At 36.2% G+C, this 25,547-nt stretch overlaps 1 protein-coding gene across 6 annotated transcripts in view; it reads left to right on the top strand.

Moving 5' to 3' along the window:
• Epha7 (EPH receptor A7) overlaps positions 1 to 25,547 on the top strand; it is a 153,151-nt gene that overhangs the window by 47,938 nt on the left and 79,666 nt on the right. For all 6 annotated transcript variants that reach the window (XM_052715256.1, XM_052715255.1, XM_052715254.1 and 3 more), the window contains exons 4-5: positions 9,249 to 9,404; positions 10,175 to 10,510. In XM_052715256.1, coding sequence (XP_052571216.1) covers positions 9,249 to 9,404; positions 10,175 to 10,510 — 492 coding nt within the window. The remainder of the gene's footprint in view (positions 1 to 9,248; positions 9,405 to 10,174; positions 10,511 to 25,547) is intronic.

Genomic DNA, 25,547 nt, shown 5'->3' with positions numbered 1-25,547 from the left:
TTGAAAGTAACCTGGACAGTGTCATAAATGCTATAGTACAGTACATTATGACCCTGACTAGAATCCTCCCTACTATAATGAAACCTTTTTTTTCAGCCTCTTGTTCACTCACATGTAGTAAAGAAAATCGTTAAGTGAATGAAATAAAGTTAGGTATCCAATAAGCTATATACTTAGTTACTACAGATGAATATTTGTGTTTGATAGACTAGCTGCCCTAGTTTTAGAGTTTTTAGCCCTTAAGAAAACCACAATAATACCATTTTTTTTTTTTTAGCACAGTTACCAAATCTTGAGAGTTCCTGGTTAACTAATTTTAAGCACAGGGGAGCATCCTTAGGGGGTGGGGGTGGGGTAATGGAAGAGAGGGAGGGAGGGAGGGATGGAAGAAGGGAGAGAGCCAGAGAATGTGCAGTCCTAGACTGTGACATACAGATAGTATTCAGTGGGACTCAGAATGGTAGGACGTATCATTTTCAATCTTTCTTCATATAGGAACTGATTTTTTTCCTTTTAGTACTCTATGTGATTTTTAACAAGACATTTCTGCACATTTATCTACATGAGCTGATAAGAGTATGCAGAATTTGGAAGAGGATTTTAAATAGTGACTCAGGAGAGCTAGATGTGATAGACTAGAAGACCTGATAGGCAGCCAGGGACTGTAAGGGAAACTGGTGTGTACATGAAAGACAGCCCCTCTCTTCCACACTCTCCCCGAAAGACTGAGTGAATGCCCTGCATTTGCAAACCACTTTTTGTGATGTGTGTGGGAGATGTACTAGAAGTATGCATGGTTTTAAAAACAGCATTTCAATTAAATCTGTGTTGAGTCACTTGCAGCTAGGTAAATGATTACTGTGCTATTCTTAAATGTTTCCAAAAAGATACATAATGTAATAAAAACAAATCCAAACAAGACAACAAAACCCACAGATATTTAGTACATAGTACTTTAGAGGTCATAACAAAGCAACAGAGGAAATTGAAACCTACTGTTAAATGACTTCCCCTCAAGTACATACTCTCATGTGGTCGAGTAAGATCTGAACACAGGTGTTTAAAATCGAATTCTCTTTCTCTGCATCGCATTACCTCTCTGTCATGGTCCAGCATTTATAAGGAAAACAAAGACGACAAAAAGGAATGAGAACATTTTAACCTGACATTTTTTATTCTATTTTTCAAACCATTTTGATAATGATGCCCTATTAAGATGTTATTATTCTGGTAAAAGGAAGCTTAAATATTGCAACTTATATCCTATTGAAATCGATAATTTAATTAAAAATGCTTTACATAAGTATTTCATTTTATGTCATAAATTTTATAAATTTGCATTATGAAGCTTTATTTTTTTCGTTTCCACCTTATAACATAAATACAATAAATATTCAATCAAATACACAAAATAAATAACAGACATACATGCACTTACTAAATCCCCTGCAATGAATTATTCTTCTCAGTCTTAAAAAAATCTGAAATTGTTTCCAGACACTTGAGTACCTGCTTTCTCGAACAGAATATTCTTCATGGTCTCTTTTCTACATTTTTTTGCAAGTTAGTTATAGGGTAATGTGGACGGTGCTTCACAGACGGTAATGTGCTCATTACATCATGTTGTTTTTATCCTCCCTGCCCGCTGTTCATTCTCAACGTGAAAAACCATAGCCTATCAGTGACAGGAGGTCTGGATTCCAGACTGACTTTTGTAATTATTCCCACTGCGGGCCTGTCAATAGGATTAAAATACAGATTCTGGATCTGTCTCTCCCAGATGAGGTCAGCACTTTGAGCAGGGGGAGGACTGTTTCTGCAGGCTGTGCTTCCCTCTGCCTTATGGAAGAGGGGATATTAACGTGACACAAATACTTGAAAGCTCCTATGGAAACAAACTCGCTTGTCCTGAATTAAGCAAAATATCCATCTGCAATAAATAAAGTGATGGCATTCATTAGAGTGCCGACTATGTATGTACATCGCTTCTAAAATAATATTAAAGCCCAGAAAGTTTCAATTACAGAACAATCCTTTAGTTCATAATTAATAAACTCTTTGCAGCTGTGTTACTGTGGCCGGAAACATCTGCAAAGCCTCATATTTAACACACAGACACACACCGTTCCTTTAGAAAAATGTTCAATTGTGCTTAAAATCACAGGTCTAGAAATGAAGTAAGACCCGAGGAAGAAGAATCTAGTTTTATTCAATTAGCTCATAGGGAGATGGAGTGTGGATGATGCAGGAGAAGCAAACCACCTCTGCCTCACAAAGTAACAAGGGTAACAATGAGAATGTACATGATGCGGTCCGTAGCTCATTCATCGCTCGCTATATTTGATGTATCCAAAGATTCTCTTGCAGCCAGGCACGGTGGTTCACGATTGTAATCCCATCATTGCAGAGGTGGACGCAGAGGACCAGAAGTTTGAGGCCACTCCAGCCTCAGCCTCTCAGTGAGTTTGAGGCTAGCCTGACCTACATAGACCTCATCTCCAAACAAATAAATAGAAATTAAATTAAAAATATATTATAAAATCATAATTATAAATTTGGACTCAATTATTTCTATTACATCACAAGTTTCTATTCAGATAAGATCTAAGCTGTGTAACTGTAAACTGCACACTGAATGAGCATATGGGGAACAACATCAATGATATAAGATTTTAGTAATTTGTTAGTAATTTGTTATATCTAAATATACTATAAAAATATTTGCATACAGGGTATATTTGTTGAAAATAATTTATATGAACAGTTAAAACAGGATTTTCCTGAAGTGTGCTTGCTGGAACATTGAGACTTGAAGTTATATTATTATTAGACTTTTTTTTTAACCACAGCTATAATGCTATACATTATACATTATAGTTCACATACCATATAGAACCACCATTGAAGTTCAGAATTTAAGTTTTTGATATAGTCACAGCCACTGCAAATTACTTTTAGGTCCTTGGCATTAGCACCAACAAGAAGCAGTTCCCACTAACAGCACTTGCTTATTGCTCCTCCTGGTGACCATAAATCCTTTCAAATGTTGATATTTACCAGGTGTTTCAAAGAAATGGAGTCATTTATGTAATATGCTGTAACTTTATTCTTTTGTGTATCAGGTATCAGGTATTGTGTATTATTTTTACTGTCCTATGTGTCATTATTTAGTTTGTTGGGTTTTTTTTTTGATGAATATGTAGTATTCCATTGCATTTCATGGTAATTCTGTTTACCCACTTGAGGAATTAAATACTCACTGGCACGGTATAGCCACTGACTCAGTTTCCCATTTATTTTCTAAAACCTGTTACTGTTTTGTTGCTACTTTTCTCCTGGTGGTTTTAAAATATTTTATTGTACCTAAACACAATGTATTTAGATGATATCTACCCCAGGTCTCCTTCTGCTCCTCCTGGATGCCCCTTTTGCAGACCTCTCCCACCCTCATACCGTTTTCCAGCTGCTTTTTAAATAGCCTTTCCAATTTTAGCCTTCCTCTCCAGTGTAGATGGGTTTCAATATGCCTTTACTTGCTTTACCGCAGTGGCTAATGCTGTTGTACATCCCTTTTTGTGCCTATGAGCCACTTATATATATTCTGTGAGGAAACATTTATTGTTTGTGATTGGCTTAAATGTGCTTTAGTTTCACTGTATTTATTTATTACTGTTTTTGATTGGCTTATATGTGTGTTTTAATTTTGTAATATTTCTTAAAAGTGTCATTAAGACACTTTTGGTAGTATCTTATTTTAAATCATGATCTTGTAATTTGAGATAAGATTTTTTTTTATATTTGTCATACATTTTACATGAACTTCCATAATTTTAGTAGGACCTTCAGTATGCAGGCACTGAATATTTGATTGACTTTAAAAAATGGAAATGTCCAATATGAGCAAAGTTTGTGATAAATGAAACTGCCATAAACGAAACCTATCACAGTTTTCCATTTTTGATTCTGCGGTATTTCCATGTGTGTGGATACCTGTGTATGTAGAAGCCAGAAGTCAATAATTACCAGCATCTTGCTGGATTGCTTTCCACATTTTTTTTTCTTATTTCTTCAAGACAGTCTCTCACTGAGCTTTCCAGTTTGACTGACTGAGCTGGCTGGCCAGTAAGCCTCCTGTCTCCACCTCCTGGCACTGGGATTATAGGTGGGTGCCATTGTGCTTGGCTTTTTTTATGGAAATTCTAGGAATGGAACTCAGGACTACATGCTTGTTCAGCAAGACCCTAATCCCATCATTTCATGTAGTGAATATACATTAAATATAAAAATATCTAGGTCCCAATCATGATTCAGTAACTGATTTAGTCAAGGCAATTTTTTTCAAAGCTTTCCAGATGTCCAGTCAGTGGCAATGCCCCCAAAACATACAGATTTTTATTCTAAATGTCAAGGGTGATATCAGTCAAGTGTGCCTGAGATAAAAGATAGATGAGCCCACTCACAAGCAGGAAGTCATTCCTGACCATTGAGAATTCTTGAGTTCTGTGGATTTTCTAGGACAAGATTGTATGAAGAGGGTATTTATTTATTTGTTCATTTATTCATTTAAATATTTAATTGAAATAGAATTATATCACTTTACCCCCTCCCTTTCCTTTCTCCCAGTTATCCTTATCCTCCCTCAATCCCCTCTCCTCCAAGTCGATAGCTTCCTTTCCTTTGATTTTTATTCATACACACACACACATACACACACACACATACACACACACACACACACACACACACACACACACACACACACAATCTAAATACAACATGCTGAGTCTATTTTTGGCGGTTGTATGTTTCAAGGCTTTGCACTCTGCTTTGGACAACCGGTAAAGGTGCCCATCCCTGGGAAATGCTGATCTTCCTTCTCCCAGCAGGCAGTAGCTCCTGGTAGTTCTTTTGTCCATGGATGGCCCACCATGGAATGTCCCCATTCGACTTTAACATATCCCTTGATATTGCCATTGTTCCGGTCTTGTTTATGTGCTAAATAATTAGATAGAACTTTCCCCACGTTTACATGATAAGTCATAAACTAAAAGAACCAAGCCCATCCTTATATTTGAACACTATTGTGGAATGGAGAGGAGCCATTTTACCTTAGTACTTAGCCTGGAGCTGAGTGAACAATGCTGAGTGTCTTTTTTTTTTTTTTTTTTTTTTTTTTTTTTTTTTTTTTTTTTGTGGACTTAAGGAATGTTCATTTAGAGCACACATTCTTTAAAACAGAGCTACGATTGTTCTGCTCACTGCATTAAACAGAAATCAACTCAGAGGCCAGGGCCCTCATTGCTCCAACACCTGGAATCCAGGGAAGGCAACTGTGGTAATGTGATTAGTAGGAATGTAGAAGCAGAACCAAATACAAAGCTTTAGAATCAACTTTTTAAAATATTTTTTGTGTTTGGAAGTTGAGTGCATTATTATTTTTCTTGTGCAATTATTTTATAAATGGGAAACTGAATTGCATTTTTGTACTTTGTTAAGGAATTCAAGTTGAAAATGTTATTTGTATAAAGTTTGTTATATAGAAGAGTATATTGTCATTAAATATAATTGAATATTAAAGTCTAGTTATTTCACAACAGCAAACAAAAGATCTTATTGTTTGCCACCATAAAATTTTGCAGATATATTGTAACAGAAAATTTTTATAGTCTGGTATATGGAACTTTTCTAGACTCTTTCTTGGTCTGGTTTTCTGTTTAAGGAACAGACTAAATAAGCAAAACTCACTTAGCATACAAAAATTGAATTAGGTTAGTAAACTTATTTATTCATGAAAGGCCAAAGATGGAAAGATCAGTCAAAAGAATCAAGTTCAGGACTCTGCGGTAACATTGAAAACTACCATTAAAATAATAGGTGAGGGATTATTTTTAGAAAGGCAATTAAATATTTGAAATAATTTTTTATACATAACTTCATTCCTCCTGAGTCCCACACTATGCTACTTTTAAACCCATGTTCAATTACAAAATGCAAAGGCTTAAAAAGGCAGGACATTAAATTTGTATGTCCATTTACTGTTTTAATTTTTTCATTTATTTATTCTTCTCTTATAGATTACATCCCAACTGCAGTTTCTCCTCCCTTCTCTCCTTTCAGTCCTTCCCCCTCATTTCTCTTCTCCCCAGATCCACTCCTCCTTCTCTGTTTCCTTTCACAAAAGAGCAGGGCCTCCCAGGGATATCAAGGAAACATGGCATAACAAGTTACAATAATGCACACCATATTCATTTAAGTCTGCTTCGAGTTCAAGTTCCATTGATCAAACCGAGCAGTAAAGCAAGGGAGGAAACATCTCTAAGTGGTTGTTTCACAGTTCCTAGGAAGTTTTCCTTCTCTAATACCTTGTACATTTGCAATGTGTTTACCTCTCAAGTCATCTTCCTAGCGCATTTTAGAAAACCACATGCAGTTGTAGAGAGAAAAGTTGCCAGAGGACATGCACAGACGTTTTCTAGTAGTCAGGAGATGGGATTCTCTTTCATGTCTATTCCAGAATAAGCTACTTTATAAGTTTATCTCATTGAATGTTTGACCTTTGCCCTTTTACATAGATATCTTATCTGAGTTTCTAATTTTGTGAACATCTGTTGCTTCCTTCCCAATGTTTTTCTACCCACTTGCTCTCTGTTATCCCAAGAGATTCAAGTTCTTCCCTCACATGCTCTTGCTTGTATTTTAATATCCTCTTCTAAAGATTTTGTACTTATTTTTAATAACTCTAAATTGATAGTTTCCTTTGAGATTAAATGAACTAAATTGCCACAACTTATAATTTTCAGGGTTACCTGCACTACAACCAAATATTACTTCAAAGGAAAAAAAAATATGAGCCCTTTGCCAGAATTGCCTCTATTTAATTATAGCAATGCATGCACTCTGTAATTGTTCAGTGCCAGAATTCATGGTAAAGTTGAGATCGTTATTTAATATTTCTCATTAAAATGTTTTGTAGTATTGTTACATAGACTTCCAAACTAAAACAATGGCAGTGATTTAATAGTTGTATATTAAAACCAAGATAATAAAGGTCTATTGAAAATTACTTAGAGTAACTAAAAGCCTTCTTGAGAGCCAGCACCAAAATGAGACTCGTGTGGTGAACAACATACGCTTTTATGTGTGCAGACCTGTGTTCTAAATCCAGTTTTAACTTAGGCAAGTGGAATTATTTGAAGAATTCAGGTTACTTTTGCCTCAAAGCTGTTTTCCCATCTGTTAAAAGGGAAATAGAATGTAATGAAATTTGAAAGATGAGCAATAAGACTTTTAAATTTCTCAATGTTCGACTATTATAGATACATTCTCAACATCATGAATGTTCATGAAGAAAATCACTTCTAATTTGGGAGCTGCCGGGGGTTTCCCTTTATTAGAAAAATGGGAGAAAAATTCTTAGAGGTTCTACTATTTAGCTTTAGTTTGCTACCTGAAAGCCTGCATCTGCTAAGTGTCAGATTGTAGTGCCACCAGAGTCTCCCATAGTCCTTTCGCTTCCCACTAATCTCTGTTAAAAATAAATAAGTGACAATACAATGTTGTGAAGAATTCTCTTTCTGACATTTCTAAATGATGAAGTTTCAAGGTGTAGGTTAGGATTGAAGCTTTTTCCCACATCATCTTTTATGGTTATATACAGATAGAACATGTAACAAGATACAGTGGGTATTTATAAATAACAATAAGTAAAAATTTGTGTGTTACCAGTTAACATCCTTTAATAGGGCACAATCAAATCTGTATTGGTTGTGAATTTTGCTATAGTTTTGTGTCAGAGGGTTTTCTTTGTACCTGAAGTATGTAATAATAGCTACTCAGAATGCGTAAGGATGTAAAATACGTCTGTCTTTGTCTAATGTAATTGTTCCCATTTTCTACTTGTATGTACTGAAAAACACAATTTAGTGGAGCAGCTTCTGGAGGCAGTGGTGGATCTTATATTTACAGTGAGATTGTGGTGTTCCTGATATCTCTCTGTTGAAACTTAGTGCATCTATAAATTAAATTTATGTTATATAAAATACCTATCTTGTAAACAGTGTTAATTTCTTGAATCTAAATAATATGCTTTCATAAATTTCAAAGCTGCACATGAAATATTCACCATGTAGACAAAAGCAAAGAAAGACAACATCTCTGAAAATTATGACACCCCAGCAGGATAGTTACCACTTTCCACTATACTGAGAGACAATTTTAATTAATTTTCTGTTTAGCACCCAAAGAGAGCAAACTAAACCTTTAAATGAGGGATAAATTTTAGAACTGGGTGTGGTGGCACATGCCTTTAATCCCAGCACTTGAAAGACAGAGGAAAGCTGATATCTGTGAACTCAAGGTCTGCTTGGTCTACATAGTGAGTTACAGGATAGTAACCACTGCACAGAGAGGCCCTGTTTTAAGAAACCAAAAAGGAAATTGATGAAAAAATTTAAAATATGTTTATTTAAAATAATACCTGAGTACTTTAAATGTTACTGAAAAAAAAACCAGCTGTATCTCTAAAGAAGATTTAGTGGATATTTTATATAAAAAATGAATTGAATCTGTTTAATATATTTAATGTAGAGTACCCTCAATAATAACATTGCTGAAATAAAAAAAATCAACTTGTAAAATTTTAATTAGGGATAAACATGAGCATCTAAAATACCCAAGAATATTAAGTGGTGCATGGGTACCTACCTTCCATAGTTCTCTGCTCTCTGCCTAGCACAGTTGCTGGCTTCCCGAGCATGAAACTTATCGGAGCAGAGGAGAAAAAAAGACCACCATCCACTCCAGGCCACATCTCCCCTTCTCCCTAATGATCAGTCACCCTCTATTCCTAGTAATAAGTATTTATTTTAACAGAAACATTTGTGTCATGGGGGGAGGAGAGCCCGCAGTATAACTTTCATGTATTCAACTTGGAGTCCCTGGAAATTTGGGGCAAGACATTTCAGCCATATGCAGATGAAAGTTATTACTGCTATTCAGTTCCAATGTTGATGTAAATGTCCTTTGATTTTCCTTGAATCAGTCATCCTGCTCCTCAGTGTCCTAACAGAGCCCTGAATCCAGTTGCAAGTGCAACTCTTCCGTATTGTTTGTTTGTATCTTTTTGTTTTAAAGTGTGTCATGATATTGAACTGCTGACATCCAGTGTCTTATTTTTTTGCTGAATATTCCCAGAGTGAACAGTAACGGCCCAGTTGTCCTCACACTCTCACCACTTGTTTCCTACCCAGCCTGTGGCCGCAGGTTCTACAAATCTTCCTCTCAAGATCTTCAGTGTTCTCGTTGTCCAACCCACAGTTTCTCTGACCGAGAAGGCTCCTCGAGATGTGAATGTGAAGATGGCTACTACAGAGCTCCTTCTGACCCGCCGTATGTCGCGTGCACGAGTAAGTTCAAGCCAGGGAATGAATGGCTCCTATTTCCTTTCCATTCATTTGCAGAGCTCAGTAGAGAATCAATCACTAAGGTAGGCTTTAAGTTTGAAACTTTTAGTTCTTCATATTTGTAAACTTTTCCATAAGCAGGTTCAGTGAAGCAGTGATGTTAATATAGTTTCATCTCTCAAAACTAAGAGTCATTTAATAATGACTCTTTTATATATGGTATTTCTTAGAAATCATTACAAGTTATTGGCTATCCAGTATAGGAAATGTGACTAAACAGTAGTGTTTTCGGAACTATAATCCTGGTGATAAACAAAAGTCAGTCTTGCATATTGCTGCTTCAATTAATGAATGTTGGAGAGGCCCACGTAAAAAGAAGTTCGACTTATTGCTGTTAGTCATTCTCAAGCATATTATGATGAAATGTGTGTTTACTGTTATATGGTTCAAAGGAGAACTATTTGACAATCACACAACTCTTTTCTTTGAGCATGCTAACTGTTTCTGTTGCTTAGAAGAAACGTTGTGAATGACTGTGGCAGAAGTAGATAGGCAGTGTTACCCTATTCTTGTTCAGCATTAAACGGAAAGTAAATCCTCTTGTCAAGTCAGATAGCTTCTCTAGTGAAGATGTGAAAGAAATCGTGGTAGCCAACCTACTGGCTTTTCTATTCCATTCTAATACACTACATAGATGCTGTCGTTCACTTTGTTTGTATACATTTTTCTTCTTCTTTTTTGCCTACTTGTTTATTTATTTTTGGCTTCCAAAGGGCCTCCCTCTGCACCACAGAACCTTATTTTCAATATCAATCAAACCACTGTAAGTTTGGAGTGGAGTCCTCCGGCAGACAACGGGGGAAGAAATGATGTCACCTACAGAATATTGTGTAAACGGTGCAGTTGGGAGCAAGGAGAATGTGTTCCATGTGGAAGTAACATTGGATACATGCCCCAGCAGACGGGATTAGAGGATAACTATGTCACTGTCATGGACCTGCTTGCCCATGCGAATTACACTTTTGAAGTCGAAGCAGTAAATGGAGTGTCTGACTTAAGCCGATCTCAGCGGCTCTTCGCAGCGGTGAGCGTCACCACTGGTCAAGCAGGTATGTGCTGTGTGTCTTTTCTGAGTTTTCATTAGTTAGTGGTTCTGCCTGTGTGTTTGCTAACACCACTGCACAGAAATTTATGTTGCCAGCTTAGTGATTTAACTTTTACTTATTTCTCCTATTACCTGTTAAGTGACATTTAAACTTACTATATCTCTATAGTTCTGGCAAAGGAAGTAAAGTCAGAAGCATTTTAAGCCAGTTTAAACTGCTGTACTTTGAACTTTTTTTTTTTTTGAAAGCTCAAAAAGAGGAGTGAGAAACTACAGGCCAAGATAGTGAATAGTATTTGCCCTTTTAAAATATGGTTTGTGCTCATGATTATAATCTACATGACAGTTAAAAGTAATGAATGAGATTGTTGTGCCATCATATATTCCTAACCAAATGTTTACCGTAGAGAATATGATGCTTGTAACATCTGAAAACTTTGCTTTGTTAATTTGCACTAGAGTATTTTGAATTCATGAGTAGATGTGGAATCCTGTGACTGTCCCTAATTTTGTAACACATACTTAGCAAATTTAATGAGTATTTCAAAAGAAATGATAATTTTGAACTTGTAGATAAGTCTAATACTAGCTTGCATTATTTTTTAACTTACATTTGAAATGCTTTCCTTAGTTTTTGTTACAGCTAATAGGTCCTGGAAAATGAATGTTAGGTAGTCAGCTTGGGAAGCCAGACATTTCTGAAACCACCAGAAAAATCTTATTACTGGAAAGTTTCAGAAATTGGAGCTTTTCTCAGCTGAGGCTGTTGAAAGATGCTGTGCAGTCGATATTTAGTAGATGTAGCCAAGGACTAGGTTATCACCAGTACTAAAAGTGTCCCTGCACTAGATGATGGAGTTTTGTGAACATTGCAATAAGCTTATAAGAAGGTGCTTGTGGTCTTTGGCTGACTGTCTGAAACCAATCAGCATTCTACCTAGGAAGAGCCTGATCTGGTCTTCCTTTCTCTGTTAATTTTAACACTGCATTGCCTGTTTAAATTACATCTGTACCATGACAGCTGCATATGGACTTGTACTGCAGATTCTGTGTACATTATAGTTTTTTTAAATATGGTCAATGGACTGCTATTGTGCTCTGGAAATCACTGGGAAGGGATTAGGATATAAACTGAAACTCCGTGAAGAAGAACTGTATTGTTTCTCAAACTGGCCTCTCTAAGAAGCAATCAGCACGATGGAGTTTGGTGTGAGGAACTTGATTCAGGGTGGAGTTGAAATTAGACAACCAGGGAAGGGAGAAGCAAAAGAAAGTGGGCAAAGGGGCAACTGAGCTGTGAGGCAGTCTTGTTGGAATCTCCTTCAGTCTCTAGGGAGTGGCCTCCATTTAATGAACTTCCATGTCATCTTTTGTTGAAATGATTTTACACTTTGGTGTTTCCCAGATATTGACTCTTGAGTTTCACTAGGAAGGAATATGGTATCATTTTTCAGACAAAAAATAAAATCTTACGGAGGCAGGGAAGGGAGTTCTGCTTCTTGGCAGCTACCTCAGCAGCTGGTAAAATAATTTCTTTCGTCCTTCACCAAGGGGACTGTGACCACCACATCACACCATCCATTACATAAAATTAAATCATAAAAAAAAAACAGGGGAGCAAAGTTCAGGCTGTGTTTAGAGAAAGACAATGATCGGGGCTGGGTCAGTAAAGGTTTCCCTGAAGGGCTAGTGGGAGCTTCCTTGTTGGAAATAAGACCTGAGGCAGTGAGGACAGCCGGGTCTGGGGAGTAAGCGAGTTCGTGTTGACGGAGTGTTAATTTTTGTGTACCCTCCACACACATCTTCCCTAGTAATTGTAGCTTCTTCTGCTCCCTTTTCATTGAAAATAACGTTTTTTTTACTCACATAATATATCCGATTACAGTTTCTCCTCCCTCTACTCCTCCAATTTTCTCTCTCCTTCCCCTCACATCCAGATACACCCCCTTTCTGTTTCTCATTAGAAAACAAACAGGTTTCTAAGAAATAATAATAAAATAAAATATAATAAGGTAAAATAAAAAGTAACATATTGGAGTTGGACAAAACAAACAAGGGGAAGTGAAAGAGCCCAAGAGAAGGAATTAGAATCAGAGACCCAGTAATTTGCACACTCAGGGTGCCCCGCCCGACTTCTCCATGTTTTGTGAGTTGTGCAGGTGTTGTCCCCAGTAATGCAGCTGTGGTGTCAGAGTGTGAAGAACAACCTCTGGTCTTGACAACAGCCTGGGTTGTTAGAGGATACCAATGGAAACCCTTTGGCTACCAACTCTAGTAGATGAGACCTAATCCCAGGACTGGAAGCTTCCTTTGGTGAGAAGAGATGGCCAGGTGGGGCTCAGTCTCCCCCGTTCTTTAGCAATTCCTGTTAGATTGCCTTAGGCAGCTCTCTAAGTATGAAGCAGATGTTTTCTGGAGACACAAGGGTGTACCTGAGCCTCAGTCAGTGTGGCGCAGACATCCTAATATCACCTATCACTGATAATTTAGTCTCTTTTCTCTTTTTTATTGGAAGTTTTATTGTACATGGGTGAATGGGTTTCATAGCACTTCTGTATCATATCTTTAAATGTTTGAGCGAATGTGCTAATGTAAAACATGAATTTAAGAATATGACTTCTAAAGGATCACCAGTAAATTGTTTGACACAAATTATTGCAATTAATTATACTATCTCAGAATTTTCAAAAGTGTGTATATAATCATATCAATGATTGTTTCTTAAATCGCTTAGTTGTATAATCTATTACATGAGAATTCTCAGGTTAAATAAAGTAAGTGTTGAGAGAAAGGGGATCTAATAATGTGTTGTTGATATGAATGACAGAATAACTTTGAGGGATAACTTTGATAAACAGTATTATCTCTGACTGCCATTTCATTCCCTTTCTTTAAGCAAAAATAAAATTACATGTTTTAGTTTAATTAATTTCATGTTTTTCAATGCCCAGAACTGATCTCTCAGTGTAAGATTTATTTCAGTGTCCCTTTAGTTTGATTTGTGATATTTATGTAATGTTCCAAATAAAATATTTTGGTGAGGTCATATGATATAGCATAATACATAAGCAAAGCTATACTCAAAAGATGCTAGGACAAGTCATTTTCTTTAATTTTCAGAAATAGTCTTATTTAGAAATAAGAAATCACATGAATTAATGTGATTCAGCTCTAATACTTTTCTCAAAAATTAACCAAAATTGTTTCTTCCCAATGATTTAAAATGGACACAAATCAACTTACATGTCTGGTATTTAAAATAAATTATTTCCATTTATGTTGGTATATTTTTATATTTCTTGGAAATCTATAACCTTGGCTTATATTTTAAGGAAATATGCTCTCAAGAAAATATATCTTGTTGTTCTAGAACATTTACTGATTATGTAAAGTAACATTTTATTTGGCAGTCTCCAAAAGATATCATTAGTTCACCAATAGGTTAAAAAAAGCCACAAGTACAAAAAAAATTGTAAATCATGATTTAGAAAAAGGGTTAATTTTATTAAAACTTGCAGGCATGAGCACGTCTATGGCACCTACAGCAGAAGATCCGGGCTCTGTCCTTCCTAAATTCTTATTTTGAAGCTTTGATCCCCAGTGTGTCTGTCAGGTGATGGGGTGTACAAAGTAGAAAAAGGAAATTAAGTCTTAACAGTAATATGTCCCCTCATAGTCCATGACATTATAGGTAGTTACCCTAGAAAGTACCCTTCCCTCCTCCTCTCCCCTCCTTCCATGCACTGGAGGACAGGCTGTAACAGGAGCAGATGGAAAGCAGTGATCTCTAAGCCAGAAAGTGAAGCCTCAACAAAACTGAACCCTGTAGGGCTTTGGTTTAGGGACTCCCAGTCTCCAGATCTGTAGGAAAATGACTTTAAGTAAGACTATGGTATGTTCTAGCAGACCATGCTGATTAATGTAACTATTCATCTGTGAAATAATTGGACTTCACCGTAATATGCTGAAAGAAAATATTTGTTTTCTATGAACATGAGGCTAAATAAGGCATCTGCTCCTTTGTATCCTGAGCAAACTGAGGGTTGCAGATATTTGTATTGTTTGTGTTTTTCCTGCTCTAAAATGTTTGAACTTGTTTAGTGAGGAGCCCTAGGAAAAGCCAGTGACCTACAGTCATGCTTTCTTTACGTATACAAGACAAGCTGATTGACTTTCTAGGGAGATATGGAGGATGTGACGTGATGGTGGCACAAAACTGTCGAAATTAGTTATGGATTTTTGTTTCACTTTTCAAGCTTGAAAAAGTTTGTCATATTCTTGGCAATTTTAATCTAGCAATTTACACGTGATTAAGGAGTAAGTGCTGTATATAATATTCTTTGGAAATAATTTTTATAACTGTATTTTAGAGAATTAAATTTGTACTTTACTAAATTTAGACCCTTTCTTTTAAACAAATACTGGATTCTTACCCTTGAGCAATCAATAATGATAGTATTATGTAAAGCAATTCTTATACAATGTACTACCCTTAATAGAAGGTCTTTCATTTTGCTACTGAAATTTTATTGAGTCAAGGCCTTAGCCAACTTAAAGGCCTCCCCTAAAACAATATTTATAAAAGAATAACCACTTCATTTTTAAATTTTAAAAGTTCATTTAATTGAGAAATAGAAAATAGGCTTCACTACAATGTGCCCACTTGTTCTTTTCTTTTAAGGAGAAAAAGTACAAAAACCATGTTCAGTTAAGGACCTAAAGGTGCAAAAAAAAAATGTGCACGATATAATCTTTGTTAGTTATCTATTGAATTTATTATCTATTTCTGGAGATACTAAACAATTAAGGGTATTCAAAAATAATATATTTGTTAATATCTTAGAAATTCAAATGCACAAAAGGTTTCTAGTATGAATTAATCCATAATGTACTTTTGGTTAATTTTAACCAGTTATCTCAGTGATTATGATCCTGTTTACAGACAGCTTTGGTGTGGGAGTCATTAATCTGTTCTTGAGGAGCCAAAAGCCATTTCTGTTACTAAAATATCAGCATTATATAGAGAGACATCGTTTCAGATCATGAAAAGCCAGAAAATGGAGCTTCATATGCTGTTTGTGTGTGAATGAATGTATATACGTGAACAGGTGATGATAGCGGTAATAAACATTTTGGTGCATGGTTCTCCCAAGCTCCAGTTCCTAGGCATTGCCCATCTCACCCATGCAAGCCATTTGAGTTCCTGAACCTACACAGTGGCATCACCTTGAGAGCGGTAGGAGGTGGTCTTTACTTTGATAAGCACTTAGTTTTTCCGTTTCAGTGCCAGTCTACTGAAAGAGAGAGTAAATGTTGATTATTTTATTCCTTGCTTTGTTGATGAATTGAAGCAAATTTGATTCAGACAAGCAATCTGGTGGAATGATGCAGAACTATCCAGAAAACATCTGTACTTATCCACCGATGCAGTAGATTAGAGCTACCTAGAGGAGACATTGATTCACGAGGATCATTAACAGTTCTAACCGACTGATCCAAGTAATAGGGTAAAGGAGAGAACACTATCAAGATCTTGCTTCTCAGATCTGTCAATTATAACTACAACAAGCTGATCTTTACTTGTTTAAATCTGTTTTTTATGACTTTGTTCCTTCAGAAGCAATGGACAGAATCAATTAAGAGGTGAAAGTTCCATTAAAAATTACCCAGCTTCCCTGCACTTCATTTACAAAGAGGTCAATCAGAAAGGGAGAGATAATTGCTCCATCCCAACAAAATTAATCCGGGACACACAAAGCAGATGATGGATGCTCTGTGACAAAATCAGTGACAGAGATGCACATATAGACCTGTAGATACTTGTCCTGTTGCAGACAAGGACCATAGAAAGAGGTGTGTGAAAAACAATTACCGCAGGTTTAAGGCATGCAGATCTTAATTATCCATTGTATGTTGACATCAGATAATTAGCATCTCAAGTTTTGATAATATCCTGTCATTATGTTCAACATATAGAAGGATTCAGAGCATTGAACACAGCATCCATAAGGACAATTATATCTGATAAAAAGCAAACCGTGGTTTAGTCATTGCCGCTAATGTATTATAAAGTGTTTTTAATACTTTTAGTCACAACTATTAATTCTAGATGTGTCAGGCTATACCATATATAATTTATTGTACAGACGTGAATATAAATAACCACAGCAATATATATGTGCCAAAAAATGCTTTTAGAACTCCCAGCGTTAGGAGTTGGTAGAATAATATTACATGATGAAAATGTAAATGAAGTGGCCCCCAAGTTCCACAGCAAGGCTGCCACAGCAATGACGTGAAGGGATGCTTTTCAGCTAGGTACTGGTAGATTCAAATTTCTTAGACCGTCATCTGAATGAAGACAGAAGGAAATCCATTGGATCTGAACATATTTTGAGCTCTGAAAATCAGTTTGCTGGGAAACTCGAGGGAGAGAACATCATAATCCTATTTCCATGGTCAGAAAGAAATACACTGTGGCATATGCAGCAGGCATGCTCACTGTTGGCTGAACTGAATTGTAATAGATTGCTTTTTATGCTGATTTCATACAACATTTATCAAACTGCTAAAGACTGAGACAGAAAATGAGTCTGAGTTTTGTTTGGAAAGAAATGGCTGCCGTTGTTCTTTTCTCCTGCATTATCATAACCTTGTTTTCTCCTTGTTTTGACATTTCATTCTATTTTGTTACATGCCTGACATCACCAACAACCCAAATTTAGCCTCACATAAATTTTATTGTTGAGAACCCTATAATATCAGAAATAGAGGTCATAAAAAGGGAGACATGTTAATTCTATAAAGAAAAACTTCACATGTATTACCATCTCTCCTGTAATATGTTACCATTCTTAGTGCTGAATGCTCTAAAATCAGTATACATCTTATAGAGTGCCTTGGTTTGTAACTATACATATGTCTCTATGGACATTAATATAGCTTGTTGTTATATAGTGTGGTTTTATTATACATTTTGTTTTTACCTTCTGTTTCTCTTCTTCTCCCATATATCATAAATTTTGCCCCATAATGCATGCACTCCTTTATTTAAATGTGGAAAGATTTTGCTGGATGCATATTTGTGTAATAGTGAATGGACTGGTTACATATCTGTATGGTAGTACATAGTTGATGCTCTCTGAGCCTGATCCTCAGGAAAACACATACACACAGAAATACACACAAATAGATACCATAGCGCTCTCTCTCTCTCTCTCTCTCTCTCTCTCTCTCTCTCTCTCTCTCTCACACACACACACACACACACACACACACACACACACACACACACACACACACACACACTCTAAGCCAGAAATGTTTTGAAATTATTCCTGCTATTTTCACCATTTGTTAATACTGAATAAGCCTCATTCTCTCCTTTATTCATTGTTTTGTTTTTAAAATTTCCATAAACAAACAGAACACCATGAACATATTTCAACAACCCTAGGATATCAATATAATTATAACGTACACCTGCTACACTAAATCCTGCTTTGTCAGACAAGATCCCAGCTTCCTTAAATTGCTGCCTGACTCTTGAAGTTTCATTCTTTTTTTAAATCTAAGGTGGAAATGGGTGAGTGGATTGTAATTATTTTATCCTGTGGCTCTTCAATCTGTTTTCTAGACAAACCTCAGCTAATCTGCTGAAGCAGGAGCAGTTGACTTTATATTTTGCTTGGGATTAAGTTACTAATTAGGGCCCTCAGTGGATATGAGAAACACTGTCTTCTGACAAAAATGCATTGGCTGTCTGTGGAGCCTAGTTCAACTTTAATCCATGACCTTTAGGACTGGAGAGCTATAGATAGGTGGTCTGAGGATGTACTTTTATATTTTTACCTTAAGCACCCAGATACAAGCTTGGTGATTGTGTTTCCACACATTGAAATCCCCTATTGTCTGTCGGCCTCTGAAGTTTCCTACTCCTGGAACTAGAAACCGAACAAATTTATTTTATATATATATAACAACTTAGAATATATCTTCATTAGACTAAGTTAAATATTTATATTTCACCTATTAAATTCTGATAGATTAGTGCAAAATCTATTTTGATTGCATTATGTTTTAAAATCTTGAGACATTTTTATATTGGGGACAGATGGATTTTTGAGCATATTTACATTCAGATTTTTCAAATTGTAATTTAAATTATAAAATTTTAGAATAGTCATACAATTATGTTTATAAAGGTGAATCAATAGCAATTGGATTTCTTTATTTTTTGTGATATCCACGCTGAATATATATTTTTTCTTAAGAGCTGTTTTATTTATTTTTAAATTAATTGTGCCATCTGCCAAATAGGTTCCCTGTGCAACATCTAGTCTGTTCTTGAAGACAAGAAAACTGGTATGTGCGTTCTTGATGGACGTCACTAACAGAAAGATGCATTTATTATTTTGAGCAGGCAAATGCGTAGCATATAAAGCCATATTTTACAATAGCTATTGCTTAATTGGACATTTTGTTTTGTGTATCCACTCTTAGGGGTATAACAAACATATCTAGGAGAATTCAACATTGAAACTAGATTTAATGTTCCTCTGGGTCCTGGAAATTATCCTGCCCTTGTTATAAAACATTGTTTTTTTATTGTTCTTGGGGTGTAAATAAATGTATTGAAGGTAAGGAATTAACAGCACATTCAGGAAGACTTTATTTAATAATAATGATGCAAAATAGTTTTACGCCATTCGATTTATCTAATTTATAACTGTTTGATTGCCACAGCATGCCTTTCATCTGCAAGAATTGCACCCTAGGGAGTAGTCAACTTATTAATTCATCACTTGCCTTTCTTTATGGTTGCAAGTCCCATTATAGTATGAGCACAGAGTGACACTCTTTTCTGAAAGCTGCCAGCCAACTGGTTCCAGTCTAGCTGACCTTTTGTTTGTAACCATGATCCTAATGGTTTTCCTATTGGCTTCTGTTTCTCATAGATTACATTACAATCTACCCTTTTGTCTTACGGTATCTTGATGGGGACAGAACAGTCAGAGTGAACTGCACACCTGCAATTACAGAGCTTTAAAAAGAGGAAGGACCTGCCTCAAGTTAACCTGTAGGCTCTTTTTAAATGCCTTTTGATTTATCTGTCACTTGATCCATCAGCAATGAATAATTTTCATGGAAGGTGCACTTTAATTACATTCCCATTTGACTTGCATTATCAACCCCTATCTAGTTAATTAATCTCACCAAGTATCCAATTTCAGCCTTTATTGCTGGCAGGCAGACCTTCTGAATTATGTGTGCTTGAATGGGTCTTGGGTCTTTTCACCAAGCAGCCCCTGAAAGAGATCTAAGGCTCTCCAAATCCCAAAACTATGTCTTGGATTTTTTTTCTCATAGATACTGTGAATAAATTATATTTTGTAACATGCATGTACATCCACAACTTATAGATTATTACAATACTTAAGATTAAAACTGGGTCAAGTCTCCCTCCCATACTGTTTATCACTTTGTCAGGGGAGGAGGAGTGCTGAATTAATGAACACAGCTAACACTTGTGTCCCTCTGCTGGTGTTGGGTAATAACCATCTAAACTTCAGTAGGCTGTTTTACTTCAGGAATTAGGTTTTCCTGAATAAATGTGAACAGTTGGGTTGAAAATAAATCAAAATCAGAAAGACTTAAAACTATCTTTCTACTTCATACTATTGTACTCCATTTTCTACAGTTTTCCTTATTCTGAGTTTAAGTACTTGACCTTCTGCCTACCTCTGGAGTTTAATTGCTAAATTTCCGCATTGAATAATGCCAAAGATCATTTTGCCATTTTAGTTTATGTGTACATATATGCACAAACACTCTGAAATATTCAATTGTCCTTTTTGCCCAGAAATGTTTAGACATTGACAGTTTTTAGAGTTCGGAACTATGCAATATTTTACTTCTCTATTCAGTACACTTCAAAAAAATGGAGAACTCTTTGGGAGTGAATCAAAGCATGGAGGAAAATAGGCTGGGTCCCTGAAAATGCCCTAAATACATGACATGATTTTAAGGGGCGGAGTTGTCTGTTGTGTGGAACAGAAGACCATCTGACCATCTGGCACTGAAGAGGTTAATGTGTCACTCAGGAAAATAACCTTGGAAGACAGAGGTTGGAGACAGTAGGGGAAGAACAGTACTTTCTCATCATATGCCCAGTTATCTACAGAATGCGAGCTTTGTATATTTGAAATCTTTAGTCAGGTGTGAACTTATATAAAAATTAAAAATTACGTTGCTGTCTTTACTCTGTGGGTTGGCCTCCTATTACTTGAAGTTTATGTATGGGTACAATTACAACTTATGTAAGTTTAGTGACTCTGTGTCTTTAACCTCTCTCACAACATCGTGCTTATGTATCTCTACAAGACCATAGAGTATGATTATAATATCAAGTATCATACCTTTAAAATATAATTTCATTTTAATATTTCAATGTGTGTGTAACTTTAATCTGACCACTTTAATTAAAACAACTGAATACATTTAAATATATAACTTTACATTCTTAAAACATCTAATATTTCTTTATAAAAATCCTATTTCTTCTTAATCCAAGCATTATTTCTCTTTTTACATTTTGGGGAAAAAAATCTCTTCTTTCCCTTAGTTTAATTGCATATTTGCTAAACCAAATACTTCTCAAGAAAAATTAATAATTTATTTTTACTAAATATGATTGCAATAATTATTTACAAGCTATACAGAGGAATCAAGTGCAGTTGATATTGGGCAGAATGAATCATTCTAGGTGATTTACTATTATAAATTTTTCAGTAAATCACGTGTAAGGCATGTGTACTCACATGTTCTCGCTCATATACACACACATCTACATTAATTTGTATTACACATTTTAATAAGGATTATTTCCCTAAACTGTAATATTACCCCATACGTGTCCTGATAATCAGATGTAAATGCACAATGATTTTGTGGTTTTTGTTTTTAACATGTGACCTTATGGTAATATGTTTTGGAAACTTTGAATCATGAAAGTGTTTAAATTTTAAATTGCTTAAATCTTTAAGCAATTGTTTTTCTTCCCTAGAACACCATTTGAATTATAATATGAACATTTAATGGATATTTAGAGGTAAAGAAATTGATGTTAAATAATAGAGACTCTATATACTGATTCCAAAGTTTCTTAATTAAGATTTCAGAATGATTCAAGAGCCAGGAGATTTCCTCCTGAGTTATCTTCTTTTCCAATATATATCCTTTAGACATACATTTCTTCAATGGGTTGTCTTGTAAAAATATATATGACTTGGGATATTGAGGCAATAAATATCCTTAGCTTGTATTATATTCCTACAGAAAAATAAACTCAATTTCTATGTAGTAGTGCATTCAAGAAAAGGTAGACCACAGAGACACAGCAGACAAACTGGCTACTGGATTTATAATCATAAGTTTGTATTTCAGGTCAATCAAGTGATTTTTGAGCTTGGGCAAATAATCTAATTTATCTCATTAGTTAATCACCATGCTATATAAGCAGTTATGTTGTGTAATCACTTATGTGCCAGCCTGAATTTTTGGAAAGCTGTGGTATAAATGTAACTATACCAAAGCAGAATCTTGTTATAATAGTAAAATAATGCTGGCAATTTTATTTTTGGCTAAAGTTGCCTTCGCTAATCTAGTACATAACACTTTCAGTAATCTTTTTTATAAAAAAGTAATCCTTTTTAAAAAGAGTAAGTATGCATGCATTTTATTTCAGTGATCTTGACAGTTAAGCTGTGTGACAGATGTTGAGTCTTTATGATACTGCATGTAAATGTACATATATGTGTACAGATTTTAATATTTATGTAATTTAAGATAAAGTTGATTAACCTCTTTCTCTAGAAATTTGTAGTTTATACCATTATAATAATACATATAATTTGTCAACAGAATACAGGAACTTTTCTACCTTTCTACTCACTTTTATTGTATTTTGAAGGATAGACAAATGGCATTTAATGATAATGATTTTACAGGAATGTCAGTGGAATCTTCCAAAGGTCCATAATTTGGACTTGTTTAGATTTGTAAAGAAATATTCTTTCTCTCTCTCCTTCGAACAGCAAGATAGTTCAAACTGATTTGGTTTTGATTTTATTCCTATTGAATATTCAGACAGTTTGCATCTTTGAGAAATTTTATGTATTTGTGAACATGTATATTTGAATTGAAATCCCACTCCTGGCCAGACTAAGAGAACTATTATTTGCTAGAGTGCTAGTCTGGAGAGAGAATTGGATTTTGATGATTTGATTCAGATTCTCATAAGCAGAATATTCACTTTCCTAGTTCTCTTTGAATTTACAAGCTACCTAAACACTCCTCTTTCATTTAATGTATTCAATTGGTTTGTACTTGTATTAACTCTTTATCTGTTGACCAGAATGAACACTTGACTTTGCACGTTTACCTCCATGCATTTTTCTTTCACTTTTCAGAGTGTTGATTAAGAATTAAGAAGCTAAAGTGAGAGCCTAGCCTTTAACAGCTGTGCCATCTCTGGATAAGATCTACATGAGTGAACTGGGTGGGGGCGTGGCAGAGGTCGAGGAGTGGGGGAAGAGAACATAGGGAAATGGGAGGGTCAAGCTGGAACAGGGAGGGCAGGGAGGAAGATACCATGATAGATGAGGACATCATGGGAATAGGAAGAGGCAGGGTGCTGGGGAGGCTCTCAGGAATCCACAAGGTTGACCCCACCTTGGTCTGCTGGCAGTGGTCCAGAAGGTGCCTGGACTGGTCTACTCTGGTGACCAGCCTAGCAAATAACCTAGCTGTCATCATAGAGCGTTTGTCCACTGACAGATGGAGGCAGATACAGAGATCCACGGCCAGGCACAAGGCTGAGCTCCAGGAATCCAAATAATGAGAGAGAGGAGAGATACTGCAGGCGAGGGACATGCAGAGATGACCGGCCACACTAGTGGAAGCCCATGAACTGTGGACTGGTGGCTGTGGAGCCCCCATGGGACTGGACTAGGTCCTCTGGTTATGGAACACAGTTGTTTGGTTCAAACTGTTTGGGGGGCACCAAGGCAGGGAGATCGGGATCTGTCTCTGGTAAAAGGGCAGGCTTCTGGGAATCTGGTGCCTGTGGTGTAACACTTTGCACAGTCTTGGTGCAGTGGGAAGGAGCTCGGACCTGCCTAGGCTCAGTGTGCTGGGCTCTGCTGACTCCCCATGGGAGACCTTGATTTGGGGGATGTGAGGTTGTGGGGTGGCTTGGGAAAGAGGGCTGGGAGGATGGAGGAGGAAGGAGGGGGAGGTTGTGGATAGTATGTGGAGTGAGTAGAAAATTTCTTAATAAAGAAAAATGAAAAAAAAAAAAGAATAGAGGTGATTTTTAAAAAGGAAACTAAAGTGAGCAGTGTAGGAAGAAAGAGGAAGGTTTAGAAGGGACTTCCCATGTGCTCTTTGGATTGGCCGGGCATGACAAAGGCAGTGTGTTCAGATCCTCCTTTGCATAGAAAATTGCTTTCTCTGTTTTCTCCTTTACTCCTCTGGCTTGTCTCATTGGTAGGATTTTTCCATACAATTACATCCTTGGACTGCTCATCCCCTGCTTTCATGTTACTTGACCAGTTCTGTAGCTGGAAGTTTTCCTGTGTCCTGCCTGGTCCTGCAACCATTCAGACCCAAGTAAACATACAGAGACATATATCAATTGCAAATTGCATAGGCATGGCCTATGACTCAATTTTATTGCTAGCTAGCTCTTACAACTAAACTCAGCCCATTTCTGTTAATCTATATGTTGCCACATGTTCCATGGTTTTACTTCTGTGCCATTACATGCTGCTCCCTGGATTGCGGGATGGCATCTCTCTTGCCTCTCCTTTCTCCTTCTGAATCCTCCCTCCTAGCTCCATCTTGCCCTGCCATAGGCCAATGCAGCTTTATTTATCAACCATTTTATATACGCTGTGTATATTCACAGCATACAGAAAAACATCCCACAGCACATTTCCCCTCGCTCAGTCAATTTCTGCTTCACTTTTCCCTCTTCTGCCTCACATTCCCTCTCTCCTTCTTCCTCCTTTCCTTCCTTGCTGTGTGTTTTTATAGAAAGAGCAACTAAGTGCAGAGGAAAAGACTTATTTATCACAAAGCTGATATTCTAGTATGTCAAAAGTCCTGTGGACAGTGAACACAGAGCCAGTGTTATCAGGCAATTTGTTTCTCTTTAATTTATTTTAAAATCATCATCATCATCATCATCATCATCATCATCATCATCATCATTATTATAAAGAGAGAATATTGAATCTGTTCTCCCCTCCTCCTCTGTGTGAGTTCCAGAAATTGGACTTGGACTCCCAGACTTGGGACCCAAGTACTCTTACTTGCTGAGCCATCTTGCTGGCCAGAATTTATTGGTTTGTGCCCTACACCTATACCCTGTATTCTTTAATTCTTTGAGTTTCTTAGAACTGTGTTTTTTAGATCAGTGCTAAGAATAACAGTAGGCCAGACTGTGATACTTTTATTATTTGATACGAAAAAGGAAAACTTTCTACCAGCTCTTTATGAAAGAAATCTCTCACCTCCTGAACATATTTAATATAAACCTGAAAAGTTAAAAAAAAAATAGCTGTTTGAGACTCTTTGAAACCAATTTCCTATCTTTTGACTTATAAAAAATGCAATGCAACAGAATGGTCAAACTGCTTTTATATTTGGAAAAACCACTATTTTTATGAATAGTATTGGTCAAAAACTTATAGAAAAACAGGTCTCATTTCTAATCTATATTCCAAATAATAGAAATGTTCTCTTGTTACTGCCTTGTTATGGCAGTGTGTAAATGCATTCACTTACTGAATGGCCTTATGATTCTGACCTTCAGGAAATGGTGTGCAATCCTTAGAACCTTGCTTTTGGCCACTGGTAATCACTGACATTTTTGAGCACCCTTATCTGTGATGATCATCCTCTAGTGTTCTGTATCTCTCATGGGGGAAAAGTGAGTCTTTGAATTGTGCGTTTGAAAACAGTATATTAGATTCTGC

The sequence above is a fragment of the Peromyscus californicus genome, unplaced genomic scaffold, assembly GCF_007827085.1.
Source record: "Peromyscus californicus insignis strain IS unplaced genomic scaffold, ASM782708v3 Scaffold_5__1_contigs__length_169319896, whole genome shotgun sequence".
Taxonomy (NCBI): domain Eukaryota; kingdom Metazoa; phylum Chordata; class Mammalia; order Rodentia; family Cricetidae; genus Peromyscus; species Peromyscus californicus.
The sequence above is the reverse complement of the archived record's forward strand: the minus strand, read 5'-3'. Positions and strand labels throughout refer to the sequence as shown.